Here is a 23,028-nt window from a genome sequence, read left to right on the forward strand (position 1 = left end):
GGACAGTCCAAGAAATCGATACAAGACTAATAAGGCATACACAAGTTATATTTATTCTTCAAGAATTCAGTTATAATGCACTTACTAAAGCACTATGTAATCCCATGTTGATATAGCCTACTGGTGTTACCAGTGTAATTAATGTATTCCTACACATGTATAAGAGCAACTTATAGTAAACAAAGTGTTACCAAGCAGACCAGAATGTTGTGCGTAATGTTGTGTGTAATGACTTTGCGTATTGAGATGTTGCTGTTCTTTTGCACCATTTTTGGAGGATTCATTTCCTAAAGCCATTGCCTCATAACACAGGCCTACTGTGAGGCTTTTTAAGACCCCATTAGGGGCAGTAACGTTATCGTTTTCAGAGCAAAGATGAGTCTCTCTTCCTCGACCTGCGGTGTACAAGACGTATCCTCCTCGAGTAGGCTGTATAGTTCATTCAGCTGTATTTTACTTCCTTTACTCCGTGTCCAAGTCAATTCCACGTTCTTATGATTGGGTGGATTTGTGGTTCCGCTTGAATGTACCGCGTGGAGATTTGCTGCGGAGTGGCTTACGCCATCCAACTAGACTTGATTTGTAATGTTCATTCTGTATATGTCGAGCAGGCGCCCATTGCGTGCGAAGTAGCGGTGTAGCAGTGTTCACAGAGCAGAAGAGAGAGAGAGAGAGAGAGAGAGAGAGAGAGAGAGAGAGAGAGAGAGAGAGAGAGAGAGAGAGAGAGAGAGAGAGAGGACAAGTATTTTCGCCTATTTTTGCTTACATCATCCAACTAGACTTGATTTGGAATGTTCATTCTGTACATATAGAGCAGGCGCCCATTGGGTACGAAGTAGCGGTGTTCACAGAGCAGGAGAGAGAGAAAGAGAGAAAAAGACAGACGAGTACTTCCGCAGAAATCTTGTGTGTGCATCATTACAAACTCAGCGCCCTGCACTTCTGTGGAAATTATTGCATGCGTAAAGCATATCCTCCTGCACTGGACTGGCCTCAAGAGGGAAGGCGGAACGGGACGGCATCAGTGGAAATACTATCTGAAAGCTCCATTTGCCTTACTTCGTTTTACAATTGCCAGCAGTCACCGTCACAGCTGCCTATTTATGAGGACTGGGATCGCGATCACAGGGACCGTTGGAGGAATCTCACTTTAGTCGTTTGATTCATAGACTGATCACTATAATCTCTGCAATAGCCTAGTTTTCTGGACTGCTTGTACAATTTATTTGTACACAGTAGCCCAAGCTTAGCCCTAGTTGCCCATACCATTTTTAAAAAATCGACCAGACATCCGTTTCAACCATTACTCTGAAAAGGGATAAACGAGGTGGGTGTGTTTTATTATTGTTATTGAATGAACTGAATGTGTTGCATCATGTCACTTTATTATGATGTTTACAATGTATGTTATACCTGATAATAATGAAGGTATAGTTCCAATTGAATGTGACATGTTCCACTAAAACAGAAGGGTACTTTTCATTTGTGCTTTATGTGTGATTTTATATAACATTCATAATCTAATTGAATATTCAATGATAATCACACTGTACAGTCAAATGGTTTGAGGAAACCAAATGCATTGAACCATGTGAGTTTGAAAAATGAATCATTTGACTATACTGTACTGTCAATGTTTGAGTAAGCACAACAAGTGTTCTTGTTAACAGTACTTGAGTAAACAACTTAAATGTAACATAATACTATTGAGTGAAGCTAATTTAAATAATAGTGTTGACTTTACTTGAATAATTGCGTTAAGTGTACTTAACATATCTTGTCGACTTTACTTAAATATACAATGTTATTCTAACATAACCCTTTTGAGTGAAGTTGACTTACATACAAATGAGTTAAAGTGGCAATATGTAACTTTTTGGGCAACCTGACCAAATTCACATAGAAATGTTAGGTATAGATCTTTCATTCTACTTGAAAGCAAGTCTAAGAAGCAGTAGATCTGTTTTATGTGCGTTATTTCTATGCTTCCCATTCTAAAGTTTTGTTTTTGCATCTCTTACTTTGTACAACAGCTTCAAACAGCTGAAACAACAATATTTGTGGTTAAGGAAAATATATTTCACAGCAGTTTAGGTGGTACAATGATTCCCTATTCTATTCTAGTTTATTGTGTCATATAAACTGAAATTAGGAGAACTATTAGAGTTTTAGCAACCAGGAAATGGCGGAGCGATTTCTGCATAGTGCAACTTTAAACTTACTAAAACATGAAAATGTGCTACTCAAATGGTTTAGGGAAATCAAATGCACTAATCCTATTAAGTTTGTATTTGTATTTATTAGGGATCCCCATTGGCTGCTGCCAAGGCAACAGCTACTCTTCCTGCGGTCCAAACACATTAAGGCACTTTAAATTACATATAAAACAAAAGATAAAACAGTACATCATACAGTGACTTGCGAAAGTATTCACCCCCCTTGGCATTTTTCCTATTTTGTTGCGTTACAACCTGGAATTAAAATGGATTTTTTTGGGTGTTTGTATCATTTGATTTACACAATATGCCTACCACCTTGAATATGCAAAATGTTTTTTCTTGTGAAACAAACAAGAAATAAGACAAAAAAAACAGAAAACTTGAGCGTGCATAACTATTCACCCCCCCAAAGTCAATACTTTGTAGAGCCACCTTTTGCAGCAATTACAGCTGCAAGTCTCTTGGGGTATATCTCTATAGGCTTGGCACATCTAGCCACTGGGATTTTTGCCCATTCTTCAAGGCAAAACTGCTCCAGCTCCTTCAAGTTGGATGAGTTCCGCTCAATTGGATTGAGGTCTGGGTTTTGACTAGGCCATTCCAAGACATTTAAATGTTTCCCCTTAAACCACTCGAGTGTTGCTTTTGCAGTATGCTTAGGGTCATTGTCCTGCTGGAAGGTGAACATCCGTCCGAGTCTCAAATCTCTGGAAGACTGAAAAAGGTTTCCCTCAAGAATTTTCCTGTATTTATCGCCATTCATCATTCCTTAAATTCTGACCAGTTTTCCAGTCCCTGCCATTGAAAAACATCCCCACAGCATGATGCTGCCACCACCATGCTTCACTGTGGGGATGGTGTTCTCGGGGTGATGAGAGGTGTTGGGCTTGCGCCAGACATAGCGTTTTCCTTGATGGCCAAAAAGCTCAATTTTATTCTCATCTGACCAGAGTACCTTCTTCCATATGTTTGGGGAGTCTCCCACATGCCTTTTGGCAAACACCAAACATGTTTGCTTATTTTTATTTTTTTCTGGCCACTCTTCTGTAAAGCCCAGCTCTGTGGAGTGTAGGCTTAAAGTGGTCCTATGGACAGATACTCCAATCTCCACTGTGGAGCTTTGCAGCTCCTTCAGGGTTATCTTTGGTATCTTAGTTGCCTTTCTGATTAATGCCATCCTTGCCTGGTCCGTGAGTTTTGGTGGGCGGCCCTCTCTTGGTAGGTTTGTTGTGGTGCCATATTCATTCCATTTTTAATAATGGATTTAATGGTGCTCCGTGGGATGTTAAAAGTTCCTGATATTTTTTTAGAACCCAACCCTGATCTCTACTTCTCCATAACTTTGTCCCTGACCAGTTTGGAGAGCTCCTTGGTCTTCATGGTGCCGCTGGCTTGGTGGTGTCCCTTGCTTAGTTGTGTTGCAGACTCAGGGGCCTTTCAGAACAGGTGTATATATACTGAGATCATGTGACAGATCATGTGACACTTAGATTGCACACAGGTGGACTTTATTTAACTAATTATGTGACTTCTGAAGGTAATTGGTTGCACCATATCTTATTTAGGGGTTTCATAGCAAAGGGATACATACATATGCACGCACCTCTGTTTCATTTCACTTTGACTATTTCAAAATCAAAATCCATTTAAATTACAGGTTGTGATGCAACAAAATAGGAAAAATGCCAAGGGGGATGAATATTTTTGCAAGACACTGTAGATTGAGGAGGATTTTTATTTATTTAATCAATTTTAGAATTAAACGTAACAAAATATGGAAATATTCAAGGGGTCTGAATACTTTCCGAATGCACTGTATATGCTATGTAAAAAATAATGTTTCTGGAATACATTTCAAAGCAATGAATGCATTGTACAAATTTTTTTTTAAACGAATGTTCTTAGTACATTTTGCATGATGAGAATACATGTATGGGGGATGTGATATTTATATATTATTAAAATATATGGTCATATGTGTCACGTTCTTCGACATATAAGGCAATATATGGCCATATATTACTTTTCTGTATGGGTATATAAGTTTTTGATCTGCTTGAATAAAAGCATTTCAGCTTTGGTGTGAAAAGTGCAAATAAATCCCAGAACAACAGCAAAGGACCTTGTGAAGATGCTGGAGGAAACAGGTACAAAAGTATCTATATCCACAGTAAAACAAGTCCTATATCGACATAACTTGAAAGGCCGCTCAGCAAGGAAGAAGCCATTGCTCCAAAACCGCAATATAAAAGCCAGACTACGGTTTGCAACTGCATATGGGGTCAAAGATCGCACTATTTGGAGAAATGTCCTCCGGTCTGATGATACAAAAATAGAACTGTTTGGCCATAATGACCATCGTTATGTTTGGAGGAAAAAGGGGGTCACTTGCAAGCTGAAGAACACCATCCCAACCGTGAAGCACGGGGGTGGCAGCATCATGCTCTGTGGGTGCTTTGCTGCAGGAGGGACTGGTGCACTTCACAAAATAGATGGCATCATGAGGAAGGAAAATGATGTGGATATATTGAAGCAACATTTCAAGACATCAGTCAGGAAGTTAAAGCTTAGCTTGGTCGCAAATGGGTCTTCAAAATATACAATGAACCCAATCATACTTCCAAAGTTGTGGCAAAATGGCTTAAGGACAACAAAGTCAAGGTATTGGAGTGGCCATCACAAAGCCCTGACCTCAATCCTATTGAACATTTGTGGACAGAACTGAAAAGGCGTGTGCGAGCAAGGAGGCAAACAAACCTGACTCAGTTACACCAGCTCTGTCTGGAGGAATGGGCCAAAATTCACCCAATTTATTGTGGGAAGCTTGTGGAAGGCTACCCGAAACATTTGACCCAAGTTAAACAATTTAAAGGCAATGCTTCCAAATACTAATTGAGTGTATGTAAACTTCTGACCCACTGGGAATGTGATGAAAGAAATAAAAGCTGAAATAAATCATTCTCTCTAATATTAACCTGACATTTCACATTCTTAAAATAAAGTGGTGATCCTAACTCACCTAAGACAGGGAAGTTTTACTAGGATTAAATGTCAGGAATTGTGAAAAACTGAGTTTAAGTGTATTTGGTTAAGTTGTATGTAAACTTCCGACTTCAATTGTAGATTATCACACGTAGGAAAGTAGTGATAGTCTGTATAGTGCACTCAGAACATGAATGCATTAATCCATAATAGCATATGATATCAGTAGATTGATTGAGTGTCTCAGTAAAGTCAACATATGCTAGACAAATCCATTGGGTCCATGCATACAGAGTTAGGCAACCCTCATTCAACTTTTATGGCTTTTCAATTATTAGCATTTCTGTGTTCACTCAATCTTCCATCTGCTATAACAAGCAGAGGCAGACCACCATTTTCTCATAGAAAGAGAACATTGACAAGTGTGAAGAATAGCGTGGTGTCTTAAAGCCATTAAGACGGCCCAACAAAAGGCAACCATTTCATCTCTGCTCTAATTGTTCTACTGGCCCTTGGTGTTATCAGTGAATACACATTCATCACATCAAACAGGGACCACGGAATGGTTGAAGGAACAGCATTTAGATGAGACCTGACCTTTAGCTATAAGTTCATTTAAAATCAATATATAGGTATTAGTGTTTAGAACCATTTTGTTGAAATAGAAAATAAGAAACCCAGCTCCATACTTTTTATATATTTTTATTTAACCTTTATTTAACTAGGCAAGTCAGTTAAGAACAATTTCCTATTTACAATGACGGCCTACACCTGCCAAACCCGGAAGACGCTGGGCCAATTGTGCGCCGCCCTATGGGATTCCCAATCATGGCCGGTTGTGATACAGCCTGGAATCGAACCAGGGAGCACTGAGATGCAGTGCCTTAGACCGCTGCGCCACTCGCGAGCCCGAGACATAATTACTTTATAATACATACAACAAAAGCAGCATGTATTATATTTATTACATCTCATGTAAACATCCTTCTTCATTCATTTGTTGTTTCTTCACAAGGGACGATGGTGAACCCTGGAGGCAGCAGCCAGCCCCCTCTGGTAGGAGCAGGGTCCCTGTACTGGAAGAGGTGTGCAGGCTGCGGGGGGAAAATATCTGACCGCTTCCTCCTCTACACCATGGACAGCTACTGGCACAGCCGATGCCTCAAGTGCTCCTGCTGCCAGGCTCAGCTGGGGGAGATAGGCACCTCCTGTTACACTAAGAGGGGCATGATCCTCTGCAGAAACGACTACATCAGGTGAGACTGTCGGGTTAGGGTTGTGTAGCAAGGGTGCATACAGGAAACGTGTGTGGGTGTTTGTGTGTACAGTGCCTTGCAAAAGTAATCATCCCCCTTGGCGTTTTTCCTATTTTGTTGCATTACAACCTGTAATTTAATTGGATTTTTATTTGGATTTCATGTAATGGACATCGAAAAAATAGTCCAAATTTGTGAAGTGAAATAAAATAATAACTTATTTCCAAAAAATCTAAAAAATAAATAGCGGAAAAGGAGTGTGTGCATATGAATTCACCCCCTTTGCTATGAAGCTCCTAAATAAGATCTGGTGCAACCAGATACCTTCAGAAGTCACATAATTAGTTAAATAAAGTCCACCTGTGTACAATCTAAGTGTCACATGATCTGTCACATGATCTCAGTATATATATATATATACACATATACACACCTGTTCTGAAATGCTCCAGAGTCTGCCACACCACTAAGCAAGGGGCACCACAGAGCAAGCGGCACCATAAAGACCAAAGAGCTCTCCAAAAAGGTCAAGGACAAAGTTGTGGAGAAGTACAAATCAGGGTTGTGTTATAAAAAAAGATCAGAAACTTTGAACATCCCACGGAGCACCATTAAATCCTTTATTATAAAATGGAAAGAATATGGCACCACAACAAACCTGCCAAGAGAGGGCTGCCCACCAAAACTCACGGACCAGGCAAGGAGGGCATTAATCAGAGGCAACAAAGAGACCAAAGATAACCCTGAAGGAGCTGCAAACCTCCACAGCAGATATCAGAGTATCTGTCCATAGGACCACTTTAATCCGTACACTCCACAGAGCTGGGCTTTACGGAAGAGTGGCCAGAAAAAAGCCATTGCTTAAAGAAAAAAATAAGCAAACATGTTTGGTGTTTGCCAAAAGGCATGTGGGAGACTCCCCAAACATATGGAAGAAGGTACTCTGGTCAGATGAGACTAAAATTGAGCTTTTTGGCCATCAAGGAAAACGCTACGTCTGGCGCAAACCCAACACCTCTCATCACCCCGAAAACACCATCGCACCATTGTGCTGGCAGCATCATGCTGTGGGGATGTTTTTCCATCGGCAGTGACTGGGAACCTGGTCAGAATTGAAGGAATGATGGATGGCGATAAATAGAAGGAAATACTTGAGGGAAACCTGTTTCAGTCTTCCAGAGATTTGAGACCGGGATGGTGGTTCACCTTCCAGCAGGACAATAACCCTAAGCATACTGCTAAAGCAACACTCGAGTGGTTTAAGGGGAAACATTTAAATGTCTTGGAATGGCCTAGTCAAAGCCCAGACCTCAATCCAATTTAGAATCTGTGGTATGACTTAAAGATTGCTGTACACCAGCGGAACCCATCCAACTTGAAGGAGCTGGAGCAGTTTTGCCTTGAAGAATGGGCAAAAATCCCAGTGGCTAGATGTGCCAAGTTTATAGAGACATACCCCAAGAGACTTGCAGCTGTAATTGCTGCAAAAGGTGACTCTACAATGTATTGACTTTGGGGGGTGAATAGTTATGCACGCTCAAGTGTTCAGATTTTTTGTCTTATTTCTTGTTTATTTCACAAGAAAAAATATTTTGCATCTTCAAAGTGGTAGGGATGTTGTGTAAATCAAATGATACAAACACCCAAAAAATCCATTTTAATTCCAGGTTGTAAGGCAACAAAATAGGAGAAATGCCAAGGGGGTGAATACTTTCGCAAGCCAATGTATGTGTTCGTTTTTGTCTGTTTGTGTGTTTTTGGCGGTTTTCGTGTTTGTATTGTGTAGTACAGATCTGCCCTCATGCAAGGTTACAGGCATGGCTCTAAAGTGCGACCATTTTGTTCACATATGCTCCAAAATATTTTGCTGTGCAACCTGGAATTTTTATTTGCGAGCACCAGTGCGCTTTGAAAAAGAATCACACATAATAACTGTTGTAATGTTTAGGCATCGGTCTATCGTTGTTTCCGAGTGGCCTAGAAAAAAAAATCAAGCCCATATTCACTAGTATCATGGTTGTACCATTACTTGTTTCTAGCACAAACAGTTCAAAATATGACACATATTACCAGCACAACGCTTTTTCTTCCTATGGCAGATTGGCGGGCCACTGGGCTATTTCCAGCATTTTGGGGGCCCTAAGCAACATTTGGTGGGGGGAATGGCTGCCCCACCTCACGTGCAAAACATTGTAGTGCAGTTTTAAAGCAACTTTTCTGCAATTCTACTAAAAATATTCAAGGGGCAGAGAGAATATTTTCAGTTTTAAAACGAATTGAATTACCAGACGCTCTTATCCAGAACAATTTACAGGTACAATTAGGGTTAAGTGCTTTGCTCAAGGGCACTTCGGAGATTCGAAGCAGCAGCCTTCCGGTTACCGGCCCAATGCCCTTAACTTCAAGGCTACCTGCCGCCCTTAATGCAATTCTACAAATTTGCCATCGGATTAAGAGAAACTATTGCAGTTTTAAAGCAGATTTATTGCAATTCTACATATTTTGCCATGACTTATGTCATGTTCATATGATATCTGGGTGAGAGTGACTAACAAAATCAATGGGGGCCCCCTGGAGGTCAGGGCCTCTGGGCACATGCCTTGCGTGCCCGGTCAGTATTTCGACCATGATTACTACAAGGTTTAGAGAGCTGGCTAGACTACCTTATCTAGCAATCTATAAACTGTTAGCTGACATGGGCTAATTGAGTGACTGTCAGTGACTGACATAAGAGAAAAACTGCTGATGCACTACCAAATTTCGAAATTGCACATTGTGTATTCTACTATCTTAACTAACAGTAAGTTGAGACCCCAACTTATTTTTTTGTTGTTAAGCAGCCGGGGGCCCTCAGTGGCCGCTTATGTCTCATACAGTGCCTTCAGAAAGTATTCACACCCTTGACTTTTTCCACATTTTATTGTGTTACAGCCTGAATTTAAAATGAATTACATTTAGATTTTTTTTGTCACTGACCTACACACAGTACCCCATAATGTCAAAGTGGATATATGTTTTTTCGAAATGTTTACAAATTCATAAAAAATGAAAAGCTGAACTGTCGTGAGTCAATACGTATTCAACCAATTTGTTATGGCAAGCCTTAATAAGTTCAGGAGTCGAAATGTGCTTAATAAGTCACCTAATAAGTTGCATGGATTCACTCTGTGTGCAATAATAGTATTTAACATGATTTTTGAAGGACTACCTCATCTCTGTACCCCAATCATACAATTATCTGTATGGTCCCTTAGTCAAGCAGTACATTTCAAACACAGAAGACCAGGGAGGTTTTCCAATGCCTCACAAAGAAGGGCACCTATTGGTAGATGGGTATAAAAAAAGCAGACATTGAATATCCCTTTGAGCATGGTGAAGTTAATAATTACACTTTGGATGGTGTATCAATACACACAGTCACTACAAAGATACAGGCGTCCTTCCTAACTCAGTTGCCGGAGAGGAAGGAAGCTGTTATGGGATTTCACCATTATGCCTATGGGGACTTTAAAACAGTTAAAGAGTTGAATGGCTGTGATAGGAGAAAACTGAGGATGGATCAACAACATTGTAGTTACTCCACAATACTACCCTAATTGACAGGGTGAAAAGAAGGAAGCCTGTACAGAATAAACATATTCCAAAACATGCATCCTGTTTGTAACAAGGCAGTAAAATAATACTGGAAAAAAATGCTTTTTTTCCTGAATACAAAGTGTTATGTTTGGGGAAAATCCAATAAAACACTTTACTGAGTACTGGGGAGTTTTTCTGAATAAAAAAATAAACAGAATGGAGCTCACAGGCAAAATCTTAGAGGAAAACCTGGTTCAGTCTGCTTTCCAACAGACACTGGGAGACGAATTCAGCTTTCAGCAGGACAATAACCTAAAAAACAAGGCTAAATCTACACTGGAGTTGCTTACTGTCACATCTACTCCCGCTCCCCCTCTCCGGTGCTCGAGGTCACCGTTGACTGTTCATTACGCCCACCTGCCACCATCGTTACGCGCACCTGCGCTGTATAATGAGACTCACCTGGACTCAATAACCTTCCTGATTACCTCCCCTAAATATGTCACTCCCTTCGGTTCCTTCCCTAGGCGTTATTGATTATATTCCTGTGGTTTAGAGTAGACGCTACTGCTATGTTGTCTCGTTCAATGTTTGCTGTTTTATTAAATGTTTCACCTGCACCTGCTTCTCGACTCACAGAGTCTTCGTTACACTTACCAAGAAGACAGTGAATGTTCCTGAGTGGCCGAGATACAGTTTTGACTTAAATCTACTTGAAAATCTTTGGCAAGACCTGAAAGAATTTTCAAAAGAGTAAATGGGCAAATGTTGCACAATCCAGGTGTGGAAAGCTCTTAGAGACTTACCCATAAAGACTCACTGCTGTAATCGCTGCCAAAGGTGCTTCTACAAAGTATTGACTCAGGGATGTGAATATTTATATAAAATGAGATATTTCTGTATTTAATTATTTCTAAAACATATTTTCTCTTTGTCATTATGGGGTGTTGGGTGTAGATGGGTGAGAAAAATCAATTTTGAATTCAGGCTGTAACACAATATTTTCTGAAATGTTCTGTAAATGGCACTGCAGGTCGCATTTTACTTTCATAAACCATGTTGCGGGCCATTCTAAAACTACACGCAGGCCATTCGTTTACACCTTGTTCAGTTATTTTACTTCATTAGGTAAACAACCTGGTAACTAACTAGTAAGCTATATCCGAACATTTGGGGGCATAGAAATAAAGGAAAAGGGATAGATTCTTCAGGATATCAATGATTATAGCAATTAATTAATGACTGATCTATTCTCTTCCATGTTGTAACTAACAAACTTGCTGTTCTTAAAGAGGCAGTGTAAAATTGTCAATGTAATGCTTCTCAATAGGACAATTGTAGAAACATAATACTCCAGAAATGACTGTCATTTCAATGACAGGAATTTGTATCAACATTTTAGCCTTTTATAAACACGGATACTGACGTCTTGCTCCCGGACAAGCTAAATACCTTCTTCGCCCGCTTTGAGGGTAACACAGTGAGCTCTCATTTTCTGTGAGGCTGCCGACCCAGACGGCATTCCTAGCCGCGTCCTCAGAGCATGCGCAGACCAGCTGGCTGGAGTACTGATGGACATATTACGTCTCACCCTATCCCAGTCTGCTGTCCCCACTTGCTTCAAGATGTCCACCATTGTTCCTGTACCCAAGAAAGTGGAGGTAACTGAACTAAATGACTATCGCCCCGTAGCACTCACTTATGTCATCATGAAGTGCTTTGAGAGGGCTAGTTAATTTATTTATATTAGGCTACATATTGTTGTAAATTTAATCTCTATGCCTGTGCACATGTATGCATGTTCAACTAGTCTACCCTAGTGTTGATGTTATGCTTGCACGGTTCAAATGTTGTTCAAACTGTACAATAGAGTACCATTTCCTTCGTCTTCTTTTTCTTACAGATTATATCGTGTGGTGCCTGGGCTTCTTCCTGGAGTGGATTCTAGATACAGAAACATAATTCATTTGTGCCATTGTAGCAGAACTGTATCCTATGAACTATATCCCTCTCGAGGGATTAGACATTTGTCATGACTTGCCCTCATGGGCTGAGGATCAAAGATTCCTGCTAGGCAAAGGTTTGAACACCCCCTTTCCTGTGGGCCAGTTTTATGACCGGTCGTAAATTCCTTGCAGAGCCTTTCTCTTCCTTGCCATGAAGTATTGGGAGAAAGGACCCCTTTGTTAACAAAGGAAGTCTTCCCGCCAAAAACTCCAACATCCAAAAGTGGATAATGAAACAACATTCCTACTTAAAAGTATGTGGGAAATGGTTGGTGGGGACTTAAAGAACAATCATGTCATATGCGTTACTATGTTGTGATGTCATTAAAGACAGTAGAACAACATAACTGTATCTCTGGGGAGGGGGGTGTACACTTCCCAGTTATGAGGTTTGCATCAATTTGTTGTATAATAATAAATAATACTTTTAACAATGTGATTTTAGCATTCTAGATTAGATTGTTTTCCATATTGATGTGTTCTCAGTCAGTGGCCACGCCCAGATGAGCACAAACATGATGGAACGCCCCTTTTGCCCCGAGTGCATAAAAAGCCTCGTGACGAAATTAATCTCATGACCAGCAGACGTGAGCGTGAGCCAAACTTAGCAAATGGTTGAATTCCTACCAGACCAGTAAGCCCTACGGCTTAAAATGGTTGACACTCTACAAGACCAAGAAGCGTGAAGCTGAAGCTACATGTTACAAAATGGTTAGACTAGAAAGACCGGAAAACGTGAGACGTTTGAAATGGAGAAACTATGAAACTCTCAACCTCTACACAAGTTGAAGAAGAAGACAATGCACTAGACCTTATCATTTCAGTCTGCAGCTGGCATGAATAGTCATCTAGAGAACTTTCACTAAACACACGAGATAGAGGACAATCCCTCTCAGACAACCGCTGGTACATCTGAAGTATCCATTCTAACCAACACCACGACCAGAAACTCTACCAAGGACATTGAGATCTCTGGTGGGCAAACCAGCGTCCTACATCATCAACTCAACTATCGAGGACAGCAACACGTAAATACATGCTGCATTTCTAATCTGAATGAGCGTTATTAGGGTGCATAAGTATTATGATTACTGTGAGCGTAGTTTCCAAAGTAACTACGATAGTTTGAATCTCTGTCTCTCCCTTCCACTCTGACCCTCCTTCAACCCAATCATTCATGCTAATGTTAGTCCAGTCCACTAGGGACCTGTTTTCATTGTATTACGTTAGTAATCAATAACCTGTGTGTGTGTGTATATATTGTGTTATTATTTAGTTAGTTAGTAAATAAATAAATAATTAAGCCATTTGTGTATTGTTGATTCATCATTAAGGTTAGGGTTCTTGCAGGTTCAAGGATTATGCGACGTTCAGAATGAGACTGATAAGAGGTAATTATTTAATACGTGACTGTTATCAATTATGTATAACATATATCTTCTAAGAGTTTAATTCGGGAGATGGCAACTCATTAAACAACTTCTTCCGTAGTGTCCCATATTCCTAATTAGTTAATTGTTACATTATTAATTTATTCGAGTGACAATTAAACATAGTTAGGTGATTCGATAAATAACAGTCATCCATTAAAGTAAGTCACGTCACGACACATTATACTGGATTTCAAGCAGATGACTCATGAGGAGCTGAATAGCAGTTTGATCATGACAACACTCCTCCCACAGCTTTACAATATTCCCTTTGGATGAGCAATTTCATCATGACCACCTCTCCCATCATCTGCTGATCACCAGTTCTATTAGCTACAGATTGTTACACCAGATAATGTGATTTAACCAAAGATTTTTGGTATCCATTACTGGGAGTTACAGGATAGGTACTGTTTGGTGTAGCACAGAGAATTTTCGACCAACCTTAGCGATGGCATCTTCGCCCTCGATTCGGGGAAACAGGAGTCTCATAAAATGTCTACCAGTTCCAGGGGGTCAGTTTGAATTTAGAAAATGCTCGGTTATTAAAATAATAAAAAATGTTGCTACATAAAGTTATCCAACAATATGTGCGCCGCCATCGTGTCTATTTCAAGTCTTCACACTCATTGATCGAGACAGGTCTCTGTCATCATGACATGCAGCACCATTGGTGGACACCCACCTGTCTCGATCAATGAGAGAAGACCTGAAATAGACAAGATGTCGGCAAAAATCTTTGGGTAAATTGGGCTGCCTGTGTAAACGCAGCCATAGTCCTTTATCCGGCTTTGGTACACTGGCAATTATGTTTGGCATGGTGGGCTGGGGAAGCTGAGACTCTTTGTGCTCATGGCGATGGGCTTGTCCTGTCTGCGGTGAACGGACAGCTAGATAAGACTCTGCCAAAAGTGGTGTAGGGCTTCTTAACCACCAACTGTTTGGTCCTCTTGCAGAAGATTTGCTGGTAATGAATGTCTCCTGGTAAGACATGGTTGTGGTGTTAGCATTTTACACTTTTTGTGGAAGGGACGTAGGGCAACACGCCTTTGATGGTAAAGGTATCAACCGAATGGGACAGCTAGTGTATTGTTTAGGGACAATGAGGGGACATTGGGATCTGCTTTTGAGAGAAAAGATCAGTCATTGAGGTGCCATTTCTCCTCAATCTTGCTCAAACACAACAATACATTTACTGTCTAAGCACAACCCTGCACAACAGAAAACGCCTTCCTCATCTCAAGGGTTTGTCTGTAAAACTCCCCCAGCCCATTGACTTTGACAGATCATTCTTGTCAATAGTAGCCCTTTGCAGGGGAATTTTGTATTGTGTTTTGAGAATCTGCAGAGAGAAGAATGATGTGGTTGTGTCATTACTGTTTTAGTCTTGATTTTATACCTTTCAGTGTCCCTTGCTGGTTTCTGTCCCTCAATCTTATTATGCTCCATATCCGCAAGATGTGTCCGCTCCCTCATAACAAAATGCCCCCGCTTTTTTTTTCTTGTTTTTTTTAGCAGGGCACTGTTGAATGAATCCAGATAACTTGAGTTTTACAAAAAGAAAAGGTAAAAAAGAAGAGGGGTAGACTAAATTGATTACATGTTCTGGAAGGTACTCTGTGGTCCTAAGGCTACCTCTAACCACCTGTAACCCCATAACACAAACCCTTCAAAGACTACCCAATTTATGTTTATACCATTCTTACTGTAAATTGAGCTGTCTTAGCTGTCAGCTTGTAAATATTTTGGCCAACTTACCTTCACCTTGTGCAGAGCTAGAGGTTGGAAGCGCATGTTGGTGGAATCAGATTCTGTACCACCTACAACAAAATACAGAACAATACACAATTTAATCACCCCACTAATTGTATTGATCTCTATTAGACTGGCTAGTTAAGCATACCTAACATGGACATGTCAATATTGTCAGCTTGTTGTTAGCTAACTAGTATCACTAAATTGGCAGCAAGATTGCTAGCCAGCTGAGGCTGACTGAGTACCAACTAACCAACCATAGACAATTTATACATATTCATCATTGCTACCAACACACAAACAGAGAGTGAGTTAGCTATATCGATAATTCTATTTTTAGTAACAGAATGTTTTCCAGACAAGGGTGGAATAGATGGCTACCAAATTGAGATACCAAATAAGAGTAACATTAGCTAGCTTACGTTAGCTAACGTCAGTCAAGGATAGAATGAACAAACATGTTTACTGTGCTGAAGGTAGCTACCAGTCTAGCAGTGACTACAAGTACCATGGCATAAGCTAAATTGATTGACAGTGTGTATAACAAAAGATAGCTATATGATTTAGCTGATGGCTTTCAGAGTTCAATACAGGACTGTAATGTTAGCAAGCTAACTAACATAAACACGTTCATTATCTCCAGGCTTCCACACATACAAGCCGCTGATGCTCGCCTTTGGAACATCTACATTTAAAAAAGTATAATAAATCAATTCTACACCATCATAATAAATCCATTATTTTAGTCAGGTCTAAAGAAACATCATGATATGAAGAAAATGTATTTCAGAAGAACAGAATATGAGTTGGACTACTGTAGGCCTATGTTATCTGGCTATGCTCCATGCTATAGGCTGTAGACTTGTTTGTTTAGCTGACAAGATATGCTTATAAGTCCTGTGCCATTATGTTATATGATTTTATAGTAAGAAAAATTATAAATGTTACTTAGCTGAAAAAAATTGAAAGGATATTTATACCGTTACAGAACATATGAAGTGGCTGTGTTGAGCGTGAAAGTGATCATTTGAAACAGGTCCTATAGGCTAGATTTAGAGTTTTAGTTGTGAATGATACAAACCTTAGAATGTCTTAGAAATCAAAACATATATGGGCTGCATGATGCGGCTATAGACTAATGATGATTTGAGAAAGTAGCAAAAAAGGCTTGCGCTCTGTTCGTTGCCTCAGGCTGCACAGCTGTTCTCTCATCAAGTGATCATATTTTCACCAATTAGACTATTCTCTATTTAATCTTGTCTTTACTAATATGTAAAATTTGTTTTTGATTTAGAATGGCCCATTATCAAATGGGCAGGACCAGGGAAAGGGGAAAAAAGACATGTCATCTGTATGCACTCAAATAGTGAATGGAGGCCAAGTGCTTTCCTGCCGGGTCTGTTTTGTAGGGTACTTTGGTTTTATAGCGGCTCATGTGCTTAATCTGAGCAGCTGAGAATCAAATATAGGAACACTTACTTCACTCCACGCATCAACCACTGTTTGAGGAGCATGCTCTTGCTACCTGACAGGTGATATTCCGCCCAAACTCTGTATGCCATGGGCTCTCCAACCTTGTTCTTGCAGTTACCCAGTGCTTAATTTGGGAAACCAAGTGAAATCTGTTCGCGAACATCGATAGTAACATGTTTTCGCAAGAAAACATATTTTACTAAACTGTTGACAGCCCGTCTGCGCGCTCGAGAAAGGAATAAAGGAGAGAGAGGAGGAGATGGAAACGCATGGTGGTGAGATATTCTGTATAGCTAAAAGGTAATGTGTCACACAATTAATTATGAAAATATTAAATAATTCCCTATTACTAGGCTTTTCAAAATCAAATACAAATTCACTAGTTGTAGGCTAACTGTAAGCCACTCTGCACAATCAATGAACCAACAGCTTCGCCTAGTGATATACGTTTTCTCCCAGACTCAAGAATATCAATTTTGGAGCATAGCATAAGGTAACCAGTCCATTTAGTATGCATAATAATGCAGTCTACACTCAAAGGCGATTATTCACATTTGTTTAATTTTGGAGTATAGGCTAGACCAATTATGTCCCAAAGACATCTTAAATCAGTTTTGTTTTATGTTTTTCTGCCATGCGTAATATGCAATAGGCTATGTATTGTATAAGGGCACAATCATAATTTTAATTCAGGTTGCTTTTTTGGGGGGTTGGGCTTATAAACCTATTCATATTCATAAGCTCTATATGCATTATGCAATTATCACCTAAGAAAGCACTGTCCATTTCATTGTGTTAGGCTTTGAAACAACATACACAACAACTATGTTTTACACTGTTTCAACCTGCTGTTGAACTTCATTCTTCAAATTGATCATCACAGTAAGGTGAGTTTTAAAAGTATGATAGGCCCACTGTTTTCTTGATGAGTGTTTGTTGTGATTTTCGATTGCATTTGTATTGACATCAGAGTGGTTAGAGGGACAATAGAGCCCTGAGTACCAGGCCATTAGGACCTGATGGTCATTAGCAAATTGGGTACTACCAAAGCATGTCCAGAGTGCCTGTGGAATTTTACTGTGTCATGACTCATGATTGCCGGTGTGGCAGTAATACGGTCACTGCAACAGCCCTAAGCATAGCCAGGCACAGAACACCACACAGGCTTGATGACAAACATTACTGAAAAACAAATGTTAAAAAAAATTATTGCCTAGAGATGTTCTGAGATTACTGTGTGCTGGTCGTTCGAAGTAGCAACGCCATTATTCACGTTTGTGGGCACGCCCCCTCTACCTAGCGGGCGGTATCAGCTTCGCTATGAATGCCGGACTTTGTTAAGTTCGATTACATACTGTAGCTACCTGTCGGTATTTCAAATAATTGGTGACTTCACAGCAATTGCTAGCTAGACAAAATTTAGCTTGCTAACAGGCTCAGCAAAATAAACATTTAATAGTCATGTCATGAGATTTGTACATGAAAGAGGAATATAATAATACTAATCAAATTTAGTTTCCCATCTCCCCATTTAGAGTTTCTAGCGCAGCACATAAATACCCTTATCCAGATGGTGTTACAAAGGCATTTCCTAACAGACCTGCTAACTTTATTTGTTGTTACTTTTAAGGTTGGAACCAACATGTAGTACCTCCAGCAGGAAGATGCCGGAACCATTCGTCCGACAGCTCATGGACAAGCTACACTATCCACAGTCCTGTGTAATGTTCAATGTAATTGCATTGCTGAACTTTTTAAAACGTAATGTATTTGTATTGTTTTAAAAATGTTCAAATAAAAGGAAATGTATTGTTTAAACATGTCTTTAATGTTTATTTGTTTTAGCTGTTAGTGATAATTCCATAAGTGTTAATGCATTTGTGTTTACGCCATTAAGCCTTTATGTATGTGTTATGAATGACCAAAGGTGTCTGACTTTAAATTAAGTACAGCATCATGTGATATAGAGTCTTTATGGATGTGTTATGAATGACCGAATGCGTCTCACTTCAAACTACGTATTACAGGACACTACATAAAGTGTCAATAAATAGGTTATTCATGTTCTACTGATTTATGAAGGTTCTTTCATGATCCACATGTTACTGTTGGGTGTGTGAGGAATTTAAATGGGTTCATGAACCTGCAAAGCTTGCATGTGTGTGTCAGATCCAAAATGATGAAGTAGTCCAACCTGAGACCACCCACCAGGTATTCCTCCTCTGTTCCAATGCTGGAGACCAGGGCTTGATTACAACCTGTTACAATGGTGCCAGCATTTTGTGGCTGATCTTTCAGTGGGGGAGTGGGTGAATGTGTCAAAGACCTGATGGGCCCAACACCACATGGTATGGCTTGTTTTTGTTGTGTGCGTGTTTGTGTAATGAGGAACATGTAACTTGGTTCCAGAGGAAAGCCACTTTCAATTTATTAAGGTTGGGGGCTTTCATCAAGGTGTTTCTTGGTGTAAAGTTGTCCCCAGGCAATTGCACACATGTGTGACCGACCGGCTCGACCTTATGTAGCAAAATTCGAAATTGTGTTTTTTACATTGGATAAAAAAAGTATCACACACTACAGTTGAGGAACAATGGGAAAGTAATTCTGCTTTGAATGTTGATTAACTTCTAACCTCACTTTTGAGAAAATGGCCTTTGAATGTTTTGGTACACCCACTGGAGAGCTCTTCTTTGTCTACACCCATTCAGCATCGTTCAAACCATCTTAAGATATAGCCCTGCCCATAAACTCAGAGCGTTATCAGATTGTCCGTTCATAAATTCAGAGCGTTTCGCTCCCGGAGCGCACACTGGATGCTCTGGCCGAGTAGTAGGGTTGATCCGAAGGTTCTGTCCTAACAACAGCAGTCAAGCACCCAAGCTAACTATCTAACTACTTCCAGACACAAATGAGAGAACAGCTCACTGACCATTTTACTCGCCCTAGCAGAGCTGGTTAGGCTGTTTTTATGTTATCCAGAGCGTTGGTGACTGCAACTGTGCTGCTGGCAACAATTTAATTACGCTTTTTTGCCAATGTTTACTGACACCGGCCATATTCAACGGGTGTTGAGCGTTCATAAATTAGTCAGTTGTTCTACGCTCTGGCACACTCAGACGAGTGCTCTGAAATCGGACTAGATAGCCAGAGCGAATTTACCAGCTACGTCTATCAACAATTGTCAATTTGACATCATGAACATTGTATTGAAATGGTTACTTGCATAGTGGAGTCTTTTGTTAAGACATGTAGCTAGCAAAACAATGAACCATAATCCCAGCTCATGATGTTACTACCCTGCATGAATCTGTAGGTAGCTAACCAACCAGGTTCAATGTTAGCTAGCTAACATTAGGCAATAACTAGCAAAGCAAATGGCTCTGATGTACAAATAATATTACTACACAGATCATACATGTAATGTAATGTTAGCTAGCAAGCCAGCCAGCCAATGTTAGCTAGCTAGCTAACAGTACACTTTAACTTGAAATGAAAACAACTTTGAGAAAATTTGAAACGTGTAATATCTGAAAATGTAGCTAGCTAGACTATCTTACCCGTATACGTGGATGGATGCTTCTCCCTCTCTGTCACGGATGCCATGGTTGCCCTTAGTTTCAATATGTAATCCGGAGACATGTGATCTCTCCATCTCCTTAGTTGACATACTCTAATTCCACTGATTTCAAAACTCGATCTCTCGGCATGTCCAGCCCACTCATGTCAGCCAATCATGGCTAGCGGGAAGGCTAGCCTCATAATTAGGCTCATAATTTAACAATTTTATTCGTATTTACAGATGCATACAAGTTTGTTACTAGGCGTATGTCACACAGCATTTCTGCCCAAAAACTCATTGTGATAAAGTTTGTTCAAAAATGGCTCTCCTGTGAAGCAGTGACACGCGAAATACGCCTATTTCCTGAAACGAGTCACATATAAGCCTGGGATATCAACCATTCAAAGCCCTTAGTGGGAGTGACCATAGAATTCTATAGGAGTGGCCTTACTTAGTAAAGTATTTGCAATCGTCACTAATTAACACAGTAAAAAAGTCATAATTATGGCTAAACCCTGCCCATTTCCACAATTTATCTTCTTACAATTTTATTTTAAACCTAACTAATCAAGGCCAAGTTTGATGCGTTGGTCCACCAGGCCTTCCGCATATTTGGACATTAGTGTCTGGGAACGAGATTAGGTGTAACTAACTTGACTTCATTTTAGAGCGTATTCCAATCCTTCGACCCAACATGTCACCCTTTATATAGCACGTTTATATCATATTTGACATAGTGGGTTATGTCACATTTGACATGGTTGATTATGTCACACAGTTATGTCACATTTATGAACCCTTTATAAAACATGACATATGGTTATAGATACTTTGTAACACATATTTAGTGGTTATGAAGGCATTATGAAGGCTTTATGAAGCCTTTCTAAGCTGAACATCATTTAAAGTGGGACCAAACAAAGTAGTGATCAGAGACCTGGAGGGGTTGCAGTGAGATTAGTAGGCGAACAGCCTCTAGTAAAGATGAGGTCAAGCATATTGCCGGCCTTGTGAGTTGGAGGGGATTGGAAATGGATGAGGTCAAGAGACAAGGAGGGGAAAGAGAGAGTTAGAAAAAAATGCATCGAAAGCAGATGTTCGGAGGTTGAAATCACCAAATACGAAGAGCGGTCAGCCATCATCAGGAAATGAGGTGTCAAACTCATTTAGGAACTCTCCAAGGGCACTTGGTGGGCTACAATGTTAAGCTTGAGTGGACAAGTGACAGCATGGAATTGAAATGAGGAGATGGACAGGTGAGGGAAAAAATAGCCCTGTGCCACCACCGCGATGACCAGATGCTCTTGGACTATGAGACAAAATATAGTCAGATGAAGAGAGAGCAGCTGGAGTAGCAGTGTTCTCTGGGGTGATCCATGTCTCCGTCAGGGCCAAAAAGGGATGAACTCGGCTTTCTTGACCGCAGATCGGCAGTTCCAAAGTTTGCCAGAGACCCGGAATTCCACATGGGTTGTGCGCACAGGGTACACTATATTAGAAGGGTTGCAGCCAAGGGGTGGGGAGCGTCTATAAAGCCTACAGGAAGAGGAGCAAACAGGTGTTGTGACGTGCCTTTCATTATTGTGATGACTATTATTTATCAAATAATTACCTACTATGTTTAATTATTACTAGATTAAATTAATAATGTAACAATTAACTCATTAGGAATTTGTGGCACCACGGGAAAAGTTGTTTAACGAGTTACAGTTTCCCGAATTAACTCTAAAGATATCTTGATATCTCTTATAATTTAACAGTCATTTATTAATAATTTGCTTCATATCAGTCTCATTCTGAAAGTTGTAGGCTCTTTAAGTCTGCACGAATCCGGGTCTTACTGATCATTCCGTACCACACAAATCTATTTCATTATTTATTTACTAACTAATTAAAAATGATAACACAAGATACAAACACAGTATAGGTAGGGATTAGAAACTGAACACAATGAAAACGGGTCCCTAGCAGACTAACACAATATGACACTTGTTACAAAAGATGGCGAGTTAGAGTTAGAGAGAGAAACACTTGGATACACATGGACCTAAACTCATAGTAATCCTAATACTTTGCCAGAACTGCCGCCCGTTTGGTAAGAAGTAATGCATGTATTTACGTGTTTGTCTTAGTCGTCTCTGTTGGACCCAGGCCTTCGTGGGAAGGGTCGATTGAGCCTTCTCTTTTCGGATGGCCTTTTAGATGTAAGGCTCAGCTGTAAGGCTCAGATTGTGACCTAGTGTGGACAATGTCCTTCTTCTTAGTCGTCTGTTTACTTTCACTCGTTCTGGAAGTGGTCTTCTGAGGACGGCTAATCGATGACCCCTGTGGGGTGATGAGAGCAGTGTAGTAGACGACGGTTTGAAGAGAGTAACAGGATGGTCCCACTTAAATTCACCTTCTTAGATACAGTACTTAGAACAGCTACTCAGCCGTAACATTGATTGTTAGTGGAGGCAACTTTGTCGTCTTCACCTCCTGTTGATTTTCAGGGTCGGGACCAATATGGACAAAAGCTGCAGCTTGAGGTTCGTCTAGTCTCCTCTGATAATTCTTATCTCAGTCTTTCATGCACTATGGTAAAGAGGGGCGTTTCCGTCATACTGACACGCTCTCTGAGCTCCCTCGGGCGTGGCTAGTTACGAGGCAAAGTATTATTATCACTATGATTTTGTTAGAAAGCTAAAATCACATTCCTATCTTCACGGAAACAATGTCTTCCTCCTTGATATTTTCTACCCAATGTAAAGGATGTATACCTGATATCCACAG

The 23,028-nt window shown here is 40.2% G+C and overlaps 1 protein-coding gene across 1 annotated transcript in view; it reads left to right on the forward strand.

Moving 5' to 3' along the window:
- The first annotated feature begins 236 nt into the window (after window positions 1-236).
- LOC121540390 (LIM domain transcription factor LMO4-like) overlaps window positions 237-23,028 on the forward strand; it is a 60,375-nt gene continuing 37,583 nt past the window's right edge. The window contains exons 1-2 of the mRNA XM_041849229.2: window positions 237-1,327; window positions 6,217-6,457. Of these exons, the coding sequence (XP_041705163.1) occupies window positions 6,222-6,457 (236 nt within the window). The 5' untranslated portion in view covers window positions 237-1,327; window positions 6,217-6,221. The remainder of the gene's footprint in view (window positions 1,328-6,216; window positions 6,458-23,028) is intronic.

This window comes from Coregonus clupeaformis, chromosome 26, assembly GCF_020615455.1.
Source record: "Coregonus clupeaformis isolate EN_2021a chromosome 26, ASM2061545v1, whole genome shotgun sequence".
NCBI lineage: Eukaryota > Metazoa > Chordata > Actinopteri > Salmoniformes > Salmonidae > Coregonus > Coregonus clupeaformis.